Raw genomic sequence first — 13,926 nt, forward strand, 5'->3', positions numbered from 1 at the left:
CAGCAGCAAATGCTGGAAACCACACTGGTGACTAACAGCAGGCATGAGAATCTGGCTTCCCCTCCCTCCTGGCCTGGGGGTGTGCCCTGGCTTCCCTCAAAAACACAGATGCCACCTAGAGGAGAATGGGGGAGAGGAACGACCTGAATTGATTGAAAATATGTGATGGGACAGAGTCCAAGCTGAACTGGCAAGATAAAGTGTGCTACTGTTAGGTACGGCGGCACCTGAGGATAGTAAGCAGGTTCAGTTACCAAAAAGTCACGGTGGAAGGTCTGCTCGGCTGAGGTTGTAGTTTATGAAGTTCATGCTCATGACAGCCAGTAAGAACCAACACGGAGCCAGGGTGAAGAGAGGGGAAGTTGAGGAAAGATAAGATGGTTTGGGAAGGACCAGGAACACCAGAGGAGGGCTGGATTCCACGGCGGGCCTGGTGTCCTCCTGGGCAGCACCTCCAAACCAGGTGCAGACTCTCAGCCCCCCCCCCCCCCCACACACACACACCAGTAACGCTCTGCAATCACAGCTCCCAACCCGAAGAGCTGACCTGATGGTCAGAATCAGTACTCTTCTTCTGAGCAAAGTATTTCACAAAGGTCGAGGAGGATAGTAGGTAAGATTGCTTTATTTCACAGGGCAAAGGGTATGTGATGCCCCACTGGATGCTACGTGAAGCCTTAGAAGCCCACTATGCAGGTGTTCAGTGCTGGCCACAAGAGCTGCTCCCCCTCCTCTAATTACGGCTTGTGGTAACCAGGCACAGGCAGGGGACGACCCTGGGTGCCATGTGGACTAAGCTGTTCTGCCCCAACTCTCCTCCAAATATGCCCCCTTTAGCCAGTAAGGGCCTTTTATCAAAAGCTTTGTGGTTTCCATGAAGAGATGACTATGCATGACAGCTTCTGCCCCAAATCACCACGGAACTTGCACTGTTTTTTGGTTAAACCGCCCTTTAAAAGCTGACCAAAGAAAAGACCATTGATTGTGACACTGTCTAAATCCCAACTGCTGTTTCCACACGGTCAGACCCGGTGACCACGCACATTCTTCTGGATTAATAATGAAAGCCTAAAAAGCCGAGAAAAGCTGCACGGGCACAGGCCGGCTGGCTCTGCCCTCAGGAGCCCTCACCACCAGCTCCTGTTGCCTTTCCTGACATGTGGGGCTCTTCACATCTTGGAGAGCCTGATGTCATAGGTGACCATGTTGAAGTTGTCCCAGGCGAAGAGCTTCTTCTCCAGGGGGTTGTAGTCAATCATGCTGCTGTACTTGTAGCGGTTCTTGAAGGGGATGCTCAGGACCCTGCTGCGCCCCGTGCCTGTGTCATAGGCGAAGTTGACGGTGGCATCCGGGGAGGAGTAGCTGCTGATGGTGTACAGGTGGCCGCAGATGACGAAGGCATTGGCCACGGACTGCTTCCGGATGTTAGTCTCCCAGGTCTGTTCAAGCTCCAGACTCTCTGGGTTCAGTTTGGAGAGGACAATGGCACCTTTGGCCTCCTGGGTGCTGTAGATGACCCAGAGGCCTGACTCGTCCACAGCCAGGTCGATGTCCGTGTAGCCGCCCCACGAATACGGGAACTGTCCGTGGTAGCCGGCCCCGGGAATCTCCCTCTCGGCCTTCACCGTCTCCGCGGTCAGCTCGTAGCGGACCACCGTGCTGGACCCAGCCCCCTGGAAGTAGAGGCTGCCCCGGTACACCACGGCGCCCGTGCTTTCCAGCGGCCTGGGCAGCACGTGCACCTTGGAGGGGTAGCCCTGCAGGAACTGGCTGGCCAGCTCGTACTCGAACACCTGCCGGATGTCCGTGCCCACCGTGTCGATTCTCCACGTGGTCTCCCGGGTGTGCGGGTAGGTGGGCTTCGGGTCTCTCATCCACACCCCGTACTTGCCCGTGATTGTCTCAGCGGTCCTCAGGGTGAGCGGCTCTCCTACCCAAACCAGTTCTCCGCATCCTGGAGAATTAAAGACAGACATCACGCCGATCGCTTTGCCACCACCTTCCCGCCACGTGGCCATGTGGCAGAGCCACTAAGAGCCAGAAGCCCAGACACAGAGCGTCCAGGTTTAAATCCGGGCTCTGCCGCCCGCTGGCTGGCGGGGTGACTTGCAGGTCCCTCAACCTTGGCTCTGTCATTATTTGTGAAAGGGGATAGTGTTTTGGGTAGTAGGGATGTTGTAAATGTTAAATGTGACTACACGTGTTAGGTACTGGGTAGAGAGTAAATGCCCAGTAAGTATTATGTGATCAATGTGTCATATGAATTGAACTTCTTCTCGGTATCAGGTGTATAGATGAAGGCTACACAGAGGCTTCAAACCGTATTTCTAATCTTTGATTGAAGCCTGGCAGGAACTCACGAGTTCGTTATACTACTCTTTATAACTTCCATATCTGATTTACTTCATTTTAAAAAATGAAACAGGAGTACCCAGGTGGTTCAGTCAGTTAAGCATCTGCCTTCGGCTCAGGTTATGATCTGTCGTGGGGCTCCCTGCTCAGTGGGGAGTCTGCTCCTCCCTCTCCCCCACCCCCAACTTGTGTGCACGTGTGCTCATGCTCTCTCTCTCTAATAAATAATCTTTTTTAAAAAAATATTTAATTTATTTATTCATGAGAGACACACAGAGAGGCAGAGACACAGGCAGAGGGAGAAGCAGATTCCCTGAGGGGAGCCTGATGCGGGACTCATCCCAGGACCCCGGGATCATGCCCGGAGCCGAAGGCAGATGCTTAACCACTGAGCAACCCAGGTGTCCCTAATAAATATTCTTAATAAAAATGAAACAAAAATCAAGTCATTATAAGAAACTCAATAAAACAAAGTTCTTCAAGCCCAAACCAATGGACCACATAGTTCAGGCATCATTTTAATACAGTAAAACCTGAACATAATTTTTAAAATGTAAAGATGATTGAAAACTTAGATTTAGCGGAAGCAAACATAACAGATCTCTGTGCTTTTTTCAATTTACTCTCAGAAGCTGGGAAGTCTTTGCTCCTCATGTCTCAGGGAATTGCATTTTAAATACTTCAGAACGTCCCCATAGCCATGCATTGCTCTTTTGCTGGGAATAATTGTCAATAACACAGATTGTCCCAGTTTCTGAAAACCACAGCCAGCCTTAAAGTCAGGCTTTCAGGGAACACTTTGGAGAGGGGTGATTGTACTTTCCCTCAGTACCCAAAGTTCACAAAAGATACCTTTTCTGAGTATATACTATGTGCTGAGATGGTGCATGGTGTCATCTGGCCCTAAGATCAAGAAAGATATGAAGGATCTACTAAAAAAATGTAACTAACTCTATATGGCAATCCAGTGGGTGAAATAAACCCATCTCTCCTCTTCCCCGAGGGCAGCCCAGCTGAGCCCACAATCCCTGAGTGGGTGGTGAGACACAGGGCTGTGCTAGGAAAGGCGGACTCCCTGCCAGCATGCCCTGGAAAGGGAGCAGAGAAGGGGCTCATCCCCACCCCCTCCCCTGCCTCTTGCCAGGCTGACCTGTGGTCCGCCTTCCCCCCAAAGTGGGCGGACCAACTCTGAACACAACCAGGCACAGATAAAGACCATGTATGTGCAAAAGGGAGGACATTTAGCTTTATACCAGAGTCTCCCTCCTCATTCCTGGGATGGCCAGATGGACTCTCCTTCAGGATTCGGGAGGCAGGAACCTCAGTTAACTCTGACTTTAGTTCCTGGAAGTTCACGGTGTCCACGTTCCATTTCGAAACTGTATTAAAAGAAAGAGACGAACTTGTACCATGAGGAAAAACGGCCCAATGACTATGCTGAGGATGGTATTTAATAGGCTTTCAAAGATATGACGGTGTTTGGGTTTTGTTTTAAGATAATAACTATGTAGGGGCGCCTGGCTGGTTCAGTCAGAGGAGCATGTGACTTCTGATCTTGGGGGCCATGGGTTCAAAGCTCCATGTTGGGTATAGAGATTACTTAAATAAATAAAACTTTAAAAAAGATTTAAAAACAATAAATATGTAGTGTCGGGGGTGGAAGTAAAACAAAACTGGCCTCAGCAGACAACTGTTGGAACTGGGTGATGGTACAACAGGGTTCGTGTTGTCCTTGATACTTTTGTGAATGTTTGAATAATGTCCATAACACCAAGCTCCCAGGGCACCTGGGTGGCTCAGTCAGTTAAGTGTCTGCCTTTGGCTCAGGTCATGATCCCAGGGTCATGAGATCAAATCCTGAGTTTGGCTCCCTGCTCAGCGGGGAGTCTGCTCCTCCTCGTCCCTCTCCTCCTTCTCCCAGCTCATGCTCTCTCTCACGCTCTCTCTCTCAAATAAATAAATACAATCTTAAAAAAAAGAAGCTCGCAAAAATAGTAAATTGCATAGCGATGTGCCTTGCACAGAATAGGGTATTCAAAATAAAGTAAGCTTGTACACAATTCAAATAATTCCCTAATTTATGAGCAGGTGAGGTGTGATTCAGGGATATTGAGAAGAAGATCCTCGCATCTTCTGGGATACCTGAAATTCAACAATTAACAATTCTGTGCCTGACATAAGGTTCTTTTCCCTGTCATAATGCAATCATTCCTGTGAGAGGTAACATATTCAGCTTTACATCCTCAGTTGACCTATCAGATTCCTTTCTGAGGCCATTCTTGGACAAGGACAAAGTGTCCAGGATTCCTACAGGAATTTGTGGGCAGGGTGGGGGTTGCCCATGTTGAATGGAAGGGGTGGGGAGGACACTGGTTAGACATGAAGTTGCCACACTGTGTCACATTTCGCTACTTTGGTCTAGGATTAGGCTTATACAGGAGTCCTTGAATACAACAAAAGAGCAAGAGCCACGAGGGGCATGCTTTGCTGTTTAAAATGTAGGTTTATGACTCAGGTATGGTGAAGCCAACAGATGAGTTGGTTGCTAATGGGAAGACAGTTTATTATACTCACTGCTCCCAAGGGGCAAGGACACCCACACCATAGGGGCCATATGGGACAGCCCCAGGGTCACTCAGGAGGGAGTGGAAACACTGCAAGAGCCTTCATTGCTTTTCCTGTAGGAAGGAACGGGTGAGGCCGGGCACACAGGTTTAGGATTGGCTAATGTGAATAACTCTGGCAAACTCCCTGAGGTGAGCTGTTTCTTTTCCTTGGTACCTTTCTTCAGACCATCACAGACTATTCCTCGGAATAATTCAAACTGCTTTAATTGTTTCAATGAATTCTCAGAATACTGGAGCTGGTTTCAGGTAGTGTAAGGTGATAAATACTGCAGTGGCATCTGTACAAAACTTCCAGAGAGTTCCCTTGCCCCCCATCCAGTTCCCACCCTTTAGCTCTGTGACCCACAGTTACTATACAAGGGATACCCCTGTGCCAGCTCCTTCCTTTGTGCATCTGATGCCCATTGTTTTATTCTGTGAATGTGGCTAAGATGATCATGTAGCTTAGTGACTTACTGAGAAATAGATATATACTGAGAAAAGTAAGTGAATACACCTACTGATCAATGAGAAGAAAATTGAGAAAAATTCCCACTTCAGGCACAGAGGGGATAAAGAAAGTAGAGAAAACAAACCCAAACAGCCATTTTCCAGGGTGACTTCTATGAAGATAGCTAAAATGCTGAAATATTGAAAACAGACCCTTGTGAAAAGAGATGATGAACAGGTATTTATAGCTCGTCCCACATTTCTTTCTTTCTTTCTTTCTTTTTTTTAAGATTTTATTTATTCATGTGAGACACACAGAGAGAAGCAGAGACAGGCAGAAGGAGAAGCAGGCTCCATGCAGGGAGCCTGATGTGGGACTTGATCCTGGGACTCCAGGATTGGGCCCTGGGCTGAAGGCGGCGCTAAACTGCTGAGCCACCTGGGCTGCCCTGTCCCACGTTTCAAAGCAGTTTCATAGAAATTATTTATGTGATCTGATACCTTCACAACTTTCTTCAGGACTGCAGTCTGCAGCTAATTTAGTTATTGCCACCACTTACCAAGCGCCTCCTATGAGCCGGGTCCTGTGCTCATTCCCTCTGTTCCACATAACAGTCCTGACGTGGATGATAGCACCTTCGTTTTGCAGAAGAGGAAACTGAGGCTCAGAGAGGTTAAGTAACTTGCCCAAGGTCACACAGCTGCTTAGTGGTGGACTAGGACTTGAGCCCACGTCTGCCAAGGTCATGGCAGTTGTGATCCTTTCTACCTGTGGCGGGGAGGTTTGCCAGTTATAAATGAATTGCCCCTTGGTGCCAAAAGGAGCACTTCCCTAGATGCTCTCTGGAAAACGAGGATTTCTCCTTGAAAGTGGGCGCGATGTCCAGCTTTGTCAGGAGAGGGCGCCGGAGGCACGCTGTGGGCGCGAGGCCGGGCTGCAGCCGCGGGACCGTGGGCGGTGCGCGTGCCAGGGGGTCGGCTGGGGCGCGGCCCCAGCTCCTCGGGGACCCTGCAGCCGCAGCCTGGCCATGAGCTTGCCGCAGCCCTGTCACACAGGACCCTGCGTCCCTGCACGCGGATGCCCGCTCTGCCCGCTCTCCACCTCCAGCCTGGACAAACCCGCCAGCTTCTCCCCTCTCCATGCAGACCTCCCCTCTCCCCTGGGCCAGACCTTACCTTCCGCAGTGAGGCCTGCACCCCTGGCCCAGCTGTCCTTCCTCTGGAACACCCCCCCGCTGTGGGATGTACTTACATCTCATAGTTGCTCTTTCATCCCACTTAAATTCTTTATGTTTTTGATACAGAACTTACGACTTATAAGATTTAATAATGATCGGTCGTTGGAACCACACCTGATGTGCTTTCTTGGGAGTAAACAAGAACCACAGTGAAGCATAATGTCAGGGAATGGCTTTCACGCTGACCGCTCGGCCCTTCTCAGTTGGCAGGCGGCCGGGTGGATGACAAGGCCGCTGGCCGCTTCCCGCTTGTGTCAGCCAGGAGCACCTGGCAGTGGGCAGCTCCCAGAGCAGAGCTGTCTGGCCTGAGGACAGAAGCCTGCGGGAGAGGATGCGCAGCCCAAACGCTGGGAAGCAGTTGTGTGAAGGAGCCTGGGCCCGGCCCCAGGTCACAGCTTCCTACTGTGGGCCTGCCGCATACCAGGTGCGCGACCCTGGCCAACTTACTCAACCTCTCTGAGCCTCAGTGTTCTCAGCTCAAACTACAAATGAAATGTCCTTAATAAACATGTGTCAGAATTAAAATTTCTCTGGAATGTTTAAAAATCACTCCTATTTCATCCTGAATGTGGGGAGAAAACAAAAAGAGGATATGAAAATATTAAGGACTGTACTGTATCTAATAGCCAAAAAATTTTAGGGCTTTTATTTGTTTCTATTAAAATTCAGTCCCTCTGTGGTTGAAAAGCTCATGCCTCTTACAAAATTTTGGAAATTTTTGGCATGCTCTGCCTTATGTCCCTTACCTCTGCTTTGCAGACACGTTCTAGGGAGCTTAACCTAGAAGCTTCCCAGGAAAGTGAAGATTAGCTAGCAATCCTGGATGTTGCTCTAACACGTACTGTCTCTAGGATCAATGTGTGTTACAAAAGTGTTATGAACATGTTGATGTTTTAATCATTAGGTGACATGCTAAAACAGCGCAGCTCAAGGAAGCGAAGCCCTTCATAGTTGCGATCGATGCAATGCATGGCCACTCTGTGCAGGCTCTGTACTAGATGCTTCTCCCTGTTAATTCTAATCTGCATCATAACCCTACAAGGGATTATTATCTTCAGCACTTGCATGGAGCACCTCTGGTGCTCTTCTTTCGTATCCTGCCGACCTTTTCCCAATCATTTCTGCAGCAGCCTACCTTGTGCCAACATTACCTGCCAGGACACTGCCTCATCTGCCCTGCTCCGGCTTCTCTGACTCTCTGCAAGAGCCAGCCTGGTGCCCATATCTGTGCATCATGCAAGTGGGATATCTCTTTGGCCAGCAGAAGATCAGATCCAAAAATGAATGCTCCCTTCCTCTGCTTCATTCTACACAGCTCCCCAGAAGGGCTGGGTGGGGTCGAGGCTCCACCACCCACCGTGGGGGCCCACTGGAGAATGCCCCCACTCCTTGTTGTCTTCCTTTCCTTCCCTGACTCACTCTCCCCTGTCTGACTTCTCCCTGGGATCATGGCCCATACAAACCACTGCACATGAGCCCCCGTCCCAGGCTCTGTTCTCTGGGAGGACCAATCTGAAGTAGAAGGAAATAAGGGAAAGGGGGCTTCTTCTGTAACACTAATAACCAACTCTGATATACCATCTGGTATTCTGTATTGTTCTACTTTGGGCTTATTGAATAGGTTGCCAGACATTTTGCTACCAAAATATTACTACAAAATTATATATATACGATGTCAATTCTCTCACATGTACACACACACACACACACACACACAAGTGATTTCCATGAGTCTAAGGAGGCCTTTTTCTATGTAACAATTACATGATAAGGGCAATGGTGGTGACAGTTTGAATGACATGCAGAGTGAGAATAAGTCCACCTTCTGTGGCTTCCCTGGGCTAGGCTCACGCAGCCTCGCCAAGCCCTGCCTCCCCGCTTGGCCCACAGCTCTTGCCTCCCCTACCTGAAGCACACCCACACTTTCATTCCAGCCACCCAGGAAGCCCTTTACCCTCAGACCTAGGACCCTGAAGCCCATCTTTTGTTCCAAACATTCCTTTCCTTAATGCTTACATGGACTCTTCCTGGAGTGCCCAGCCAGCTCAGTTAGTGGAGTATGAGACTTGTGATCTCAGGGTTGTGAATTCAAGCCCCATGTTGGATGTAGAGATTACTTATAATAAAATCTTAAAAAAATAATAATGAAATAAATGTAAACTTCCTGTCTTTTATCTTCAGGTTCTATAAACTAGAGGTCATCTCAAGGTCCTGAAGAGCTACTGGACCTCAGGTGGGAGGAACTGATTAGAATTCTGTTGTGGCTCTGCCACTAGCTGGGTAGGTGGCCACAGACAAACTCTGGGCCTCAGTCTCCACATCTGCATGAAACAAGCCAGTGGATCAGACACTCTGCAGGCTGCTTTTGCAGCTCTACAGTCTTGTCCTAATGGAATTTCCTGCCCATGAAAAAAATCCCACTACTAAAAAGACCTTCCAAGCTTGGAGTTCACTCTAACGAGCTGTTGTCCTTATTTCAAAAGTAGAGCAGCTGGAAAGAACAAAAAGAAATGTAAAATTAGAGAACACATCTAATAAATTCCCTAAGTCTTGTTAAATGACCACAGGACAATAAAAAACCAAAACGCTGCCTCTGTTTTCACACACACACACACACACACACACACACACACACACATATGAGTTTTTGTTGAGAATATGACTCCATTATTTAGCAGCCTGAAATAAGTAATGCTTCATGATGTTTCTATTAATACTGATTCTTTTATCTCAGTTCAAAGACAGGTTTGACAGTCTTCATACTACCACTGATTGTTGTGCAACCCAGGACCCTCAGTGTCTTCGGACCTTATTTTTCTTTGTTATAAAATTTAGAATTGAGTCTCTTCCAACTATAGCAACACAGGATTTTTAAAAATCCTTTACACCCAAGAGTTATGGTATTTGAACCTCACAAAAATCATTCAGAGTAGGAATGTTCATTACCATGTAATGGATAAGAAACCAAGGTTCAGAGGTTAAGTGACTTGCCCAAGGTCACACCTAGATATGGACTCTTGGGTTTTTCAGTCTCATTTACACATAGACTTTGCCCCTCAGGTAGAAAGTCCCTCCCTCCTTTTAAAAAAATAGAGTCTACACCCAGCACAGAGCCCAACCTGGTGCTTGAACTCATGGCCCTGAGATCAAGACCTGTGCTAAGGTCAAGAGCTGGACACTTAACCAATTGAACCACCCAGGTGCCCCTAGAAAGCTCTTTTAGAAAACAATAATTTTATTTTGGAGATTTCTGAACCTTTTGAAAAGTTGAAAGAATCATACAATAAGCCCCCATGTGCTGCTCATTGAGATTTACCAATTATTAATATTTTGTTACATTTATTTTTCCTTTGTTTCTGTCATTTTTGATATGTTTATCATCTTTACTGAACCATTTGAAAGTAAATTTTGACATCTTAACCCCTAGAACTTGAGTATGTGTTGCCTTAGAAAAGGATATGCTTCATAACCACGATACCATCTCTCACCCAAGAAACTGAGCATTAATCGAGAACAGGACCTATAAGCAGTCTATATTCAAATCTCCCCAATGATTCCAAACCTATCCCTGTGACTTTTTTCCCCTAGATGGAGAAGCCAATCCAAAGCCAGGGACTGCATTGACCACCACATGTCTTTAGCCTCATATAATCTAGAACAAGCCACACCCCCTTGTCTTTCTTTCTTGAGATTGACATCTCTGAAGAATCTGAACTAACTGTCCCGCAACTGGATTTGTTCATTTGTTTCCTCCTGCCTGGAATACTAATTATTAGCCAGGGAATACTTGGGAGTACAGCTTCACAAAAGTGACACATCTACCATCCCCTCAAATAATGAGGAGGAGAATGTGCTCCCTGTCACAATGCGCACTCACTGCCTCACCTTCAAGCAGGGACCAGGATGAAGAGAAGAGCATCTCAGAGCCACCTCAAGGAATTACCTGGTGACTTGAAAACTGAGGTTCTCAGATTGGGCAAGGAGTAGGAAAATTTCCAAAACAACATATTGAGGAACCTGACAAGGGTTGCCACTTCTTTATTTTGCCAAGAAAGGACATTTAAAAAAAATAAATAAATAAAACCCTACCGTCTATCATGATTTCATAAATCTCTTTTCATTTCATAAATATCTATTGGCATTTCATAAATCTTTTTTTTAAAGGATTTATTTATTTATTTATGAGAGAGAGAGAGAGAGAGAGGCAGAGACACAGGAGGAGGGAGAAGCAGGCTCCATGCAGGGAGCCCGACGCGGGACTTGATCCCGTGACTCCAGGATCGCGCCCTGGGCCAAAGGCAGGCGCTAAACTGCTGAGCCACCCAGGGATCCCGGCATTTCATAAATCTATTGTTCATTTTAACAACAAAAGGTAGGAATCACTATCTTCAAGCAAAGATTCAGAAAAGGATAGTTTTCCAAAGAGGATGGTTGATGATGTTCTACTCATCATATACATGTATGTCTCACCTGTTCTTATATTTCTCACTTTGCTATGACTGGGAAAGCTGCCATGGGAGGCACGAGAACTCGGAACCACTAACCCAAACAGAACTCTCAGGAGATAATGACTAGTAATATGTGAGACTGATTGCGTGGCCCTCCTTAATTCATCTGCCTGGTGCTGGATGTACAGTCCCTGGGAGAAAGGAGAGGGCAGGAGAGGCAAGCTGGGGCCACCTGTAATAGGCCTGTATGAGCCATGTCACCTTCTGGACTCAGGGGCTCCTTTACCCCACATTCTTACCTTCCCTGGAGCCTGCTGGCAAGTCCTGAGAGGAGCTGTGGGCCTGGGGACACTGGCCTCTTCTCAGCCTTGCTACCTCCTGGCTGCTATGTTCCAGCCTCTGGGCCAGATCCTCATTTTCTTCCCCCAGTCGCCTCTTTTCTTCTTCCAGAGCTGACTTGTCGCGGAGGAGGTTGCTGTAGGCCACCTCCAGCTCCCTGGCTTGGGTTTCCAGCTGTTCTCGCTCCCTTCTCAGGGTGCCCAGCTCTCTGTGCAGCCCCTCCTGGCTCTCTGAGGGCCCGGCAGCCTGGCCCAAGGTTAGCTGGTGGAGGAGGCCCTCCAGGGAGCTGAGCCGGGCTTTGGTGGACTCCAGGTCTCTCTGCAGGTCCTGGATGGCTGACATGGCCTGGCCCTGCTCAGGGCAGCTGGACTCATTGGGGCTGGCCACACTGAAAATATATTGGCATCGGCCGCTCCGGTCATTGGCCTTCCGGAGCTGGGCTGTCCTGGCCTCTAAACCCCATAAGAGACAGGCCAGAAGTAGCAGCTGGGCAGTGGGCATGTTTGGCCTGCAGCTGCAGTGATGTGCACGGAAGCCCTCAGTGCAGAGCCTGGGCAAAGCTTCCCCGGAAAAGCTCTCCTACTCTGTGAGGTGTCTGGATGGGTGGCCCTGCTGGCTCATGCCATGGCTTCACAGAGGTTTATATATACTGGAGAGCCCTCCCTGCATGGGGGGAGAAGGAGGCGGCCACGTGAGGCTGGGTGGGGCCATGCACAGGGGAATTGTTTTCACACGGCCAGAAAACTTAGAATATGACATTCCAGAAGTCTGTTTTGAATTTCTTTAGAAAAGAATGTCTCACTTTATGCACCCCATATCCCTACAATATTCCCTATATCCCCACCCAATTTTGTGCACACACATCCACACAACATGACCGCATGCGTGTCTCACAATGATTCCTCACAAGGAATCATTTCTAATTTATATTTCCATTTACTCTGCAAACTTTATTGAGATCTGCTCTGTGCCATGGACTGTGCTAGAAACCGGGGATGCAGACATTCATAGGACAAAGTCCCTTTGTCCCTGTGGCAGTGACAGAGATAAATAATAGCCAGCCAAAATACAAGAGCGCTGTGCCACCAGGCTTCAGGGAACAGCAATCCCGGAGAAGCAGAATTTGCCCCTTGCCTCTTGCTTTAAAACAAGTGTGGGTTTGTATTTGAGAGGACTTTCTAATTCTAGTCCCGGCATATCAGGCATCTATGTCAGTGAGACCCTTAAGCTGGCTCTTACCGTGTGTAAATGTGTATGAGTATGAGTGTGTGTGTGTGTGTGACTAAAAGCATCTTCATCCTCATTAATGAAATCCGTGGAAGTCTTCTCAGGAAGATGTTTTTAAATGTATAAAATACATAGGACCGCAAAGGAAGCACATGATATTGAAATACTACTATCAAAATATTTTTAAGGGATCCCTGGGTGGCGCAGCGGTTTGGCGCCTGCCTTTGGCCCAGGGCGCGATCCTGGAGACCCAGGATGGAGTCCCACGTCGGGCTCCCGGTGCATGGAGCCTGCTTCTCCCTCTGCCTGTGTCTCTGCCTCTCTCTCTCTCTCTCTCTCTCTCTCTCTCTCTCTCTCTCTGTGACTATCATAAATAAATAAAAAAAAAATTAAAAAAAAAAAACAAAATATTTTTAAAATTTGAAATAGCCATGCCCTTCTTCATTAACACTTTAAATCGATTTATTCAAGTTGGCTCCACACCCAACATGGGGCTTGAACTCATGACGCTGAGATGGAGAGTCACATCCTCTACCACTGAGCCAACCGGGTGCCCCATCTTTATTAATACTTTAAAAACGTGGAGGGGTGCCTAATTTCAAAGTAGTTTGAGCGTAAATGCTATTTATTGCATGGTATCTGCCCCAACCACAATGTAACACAACATGTCTGCGATTTCTACTGATAGAGACAAAGTCACAGGTACTGCTAATACAATGTTGGATTAATGGCTATTTTCATAATGGAATGAAATGTTAAACCTAAAATTTAGTTAGAAGGTACTGAAAATAAAGACTTTTTCCTACCCAAATTCACAGGCTCTGGGCCCTTGTTTAACAATCCCTACTTTACATTAATAAACCCAAAGAGAAAGCAAATAACACATGGGAAAAAATACCGAATATGCTAAGAGGATGTCTGTGCAAATCAGAATGTGTGCAGTAGCCTCATCAGAACTTTTAAAATAATGTTTACAGGATGCCTGGGTGGCTCAGTGGTTGAGTGTCTGCCGTTGGCTCGAGTCATGATCCCAGGGTCCTGGGATCGAGTCCCACATCAGGCTCCCTGCAGGGAGCCTGTTTCTCCCTCTGCCTGTGTCTCTGCCTCTCTCTGTGTGTCTCCCATGAATAAATAAATAAAATCTTTTAAAAATAAATAAAGTAATGTTTACATTTGAGCAATTTATACTAAGACCAAGAACATCTTCAATATTTGTGAAGTAAATACTGCAGATGTGCCCCAGCAGACTCAACTGGATTTTGGGAA

At 47.5% G+C, this 13,926-nt stretch overlaps 1 protein-coding gene across 1 annotated transcript; it reads right to left on the minus strand.

The window, feature by feature from the left end:
• Window positions 1-607: 607 nt before the first annotated feature.
• MYOC (myocilin) lies at window positions 608-12,050 on the minus strand. The gene is made up of 3 exons (XM_041753107.1): window positions 11,394-12,050; window positions 3,606-3,731; window positions 608-1,954 (listed from the first exon to the last, which is right to left on the minus strand). The coding sequence occupies exons 1-3, from the start codon at window positions 11,932-11,934 to the stop codon at window positions 1,170-1,172; spliced, it is 1,452 nt and encodes a 483-aa protein (XP_041609041.1). The 5' UTR covers window positions 11,935-12,050; the 3' UTR covers window positions 608-1,169.
• Between the last annotated feature and the right edge of the window lie 1,876 nt (window positions 12,051-13,926).

This window comes from Vulpes lagopus, chromosome 1 (assembly GCF_018345385.1).
Source record: "Vulpes lagopus strain Blue_001 chromosome 1, ASM1834538v1, whole genome shotgun sequence".
NCBI classification, from domain to species: domain Eukaryota; kingdom Metazoa; phylum Chordata; class Mammalia; order Carnivora; family Canidae; genus Vulpes; species Vulpes lagopus.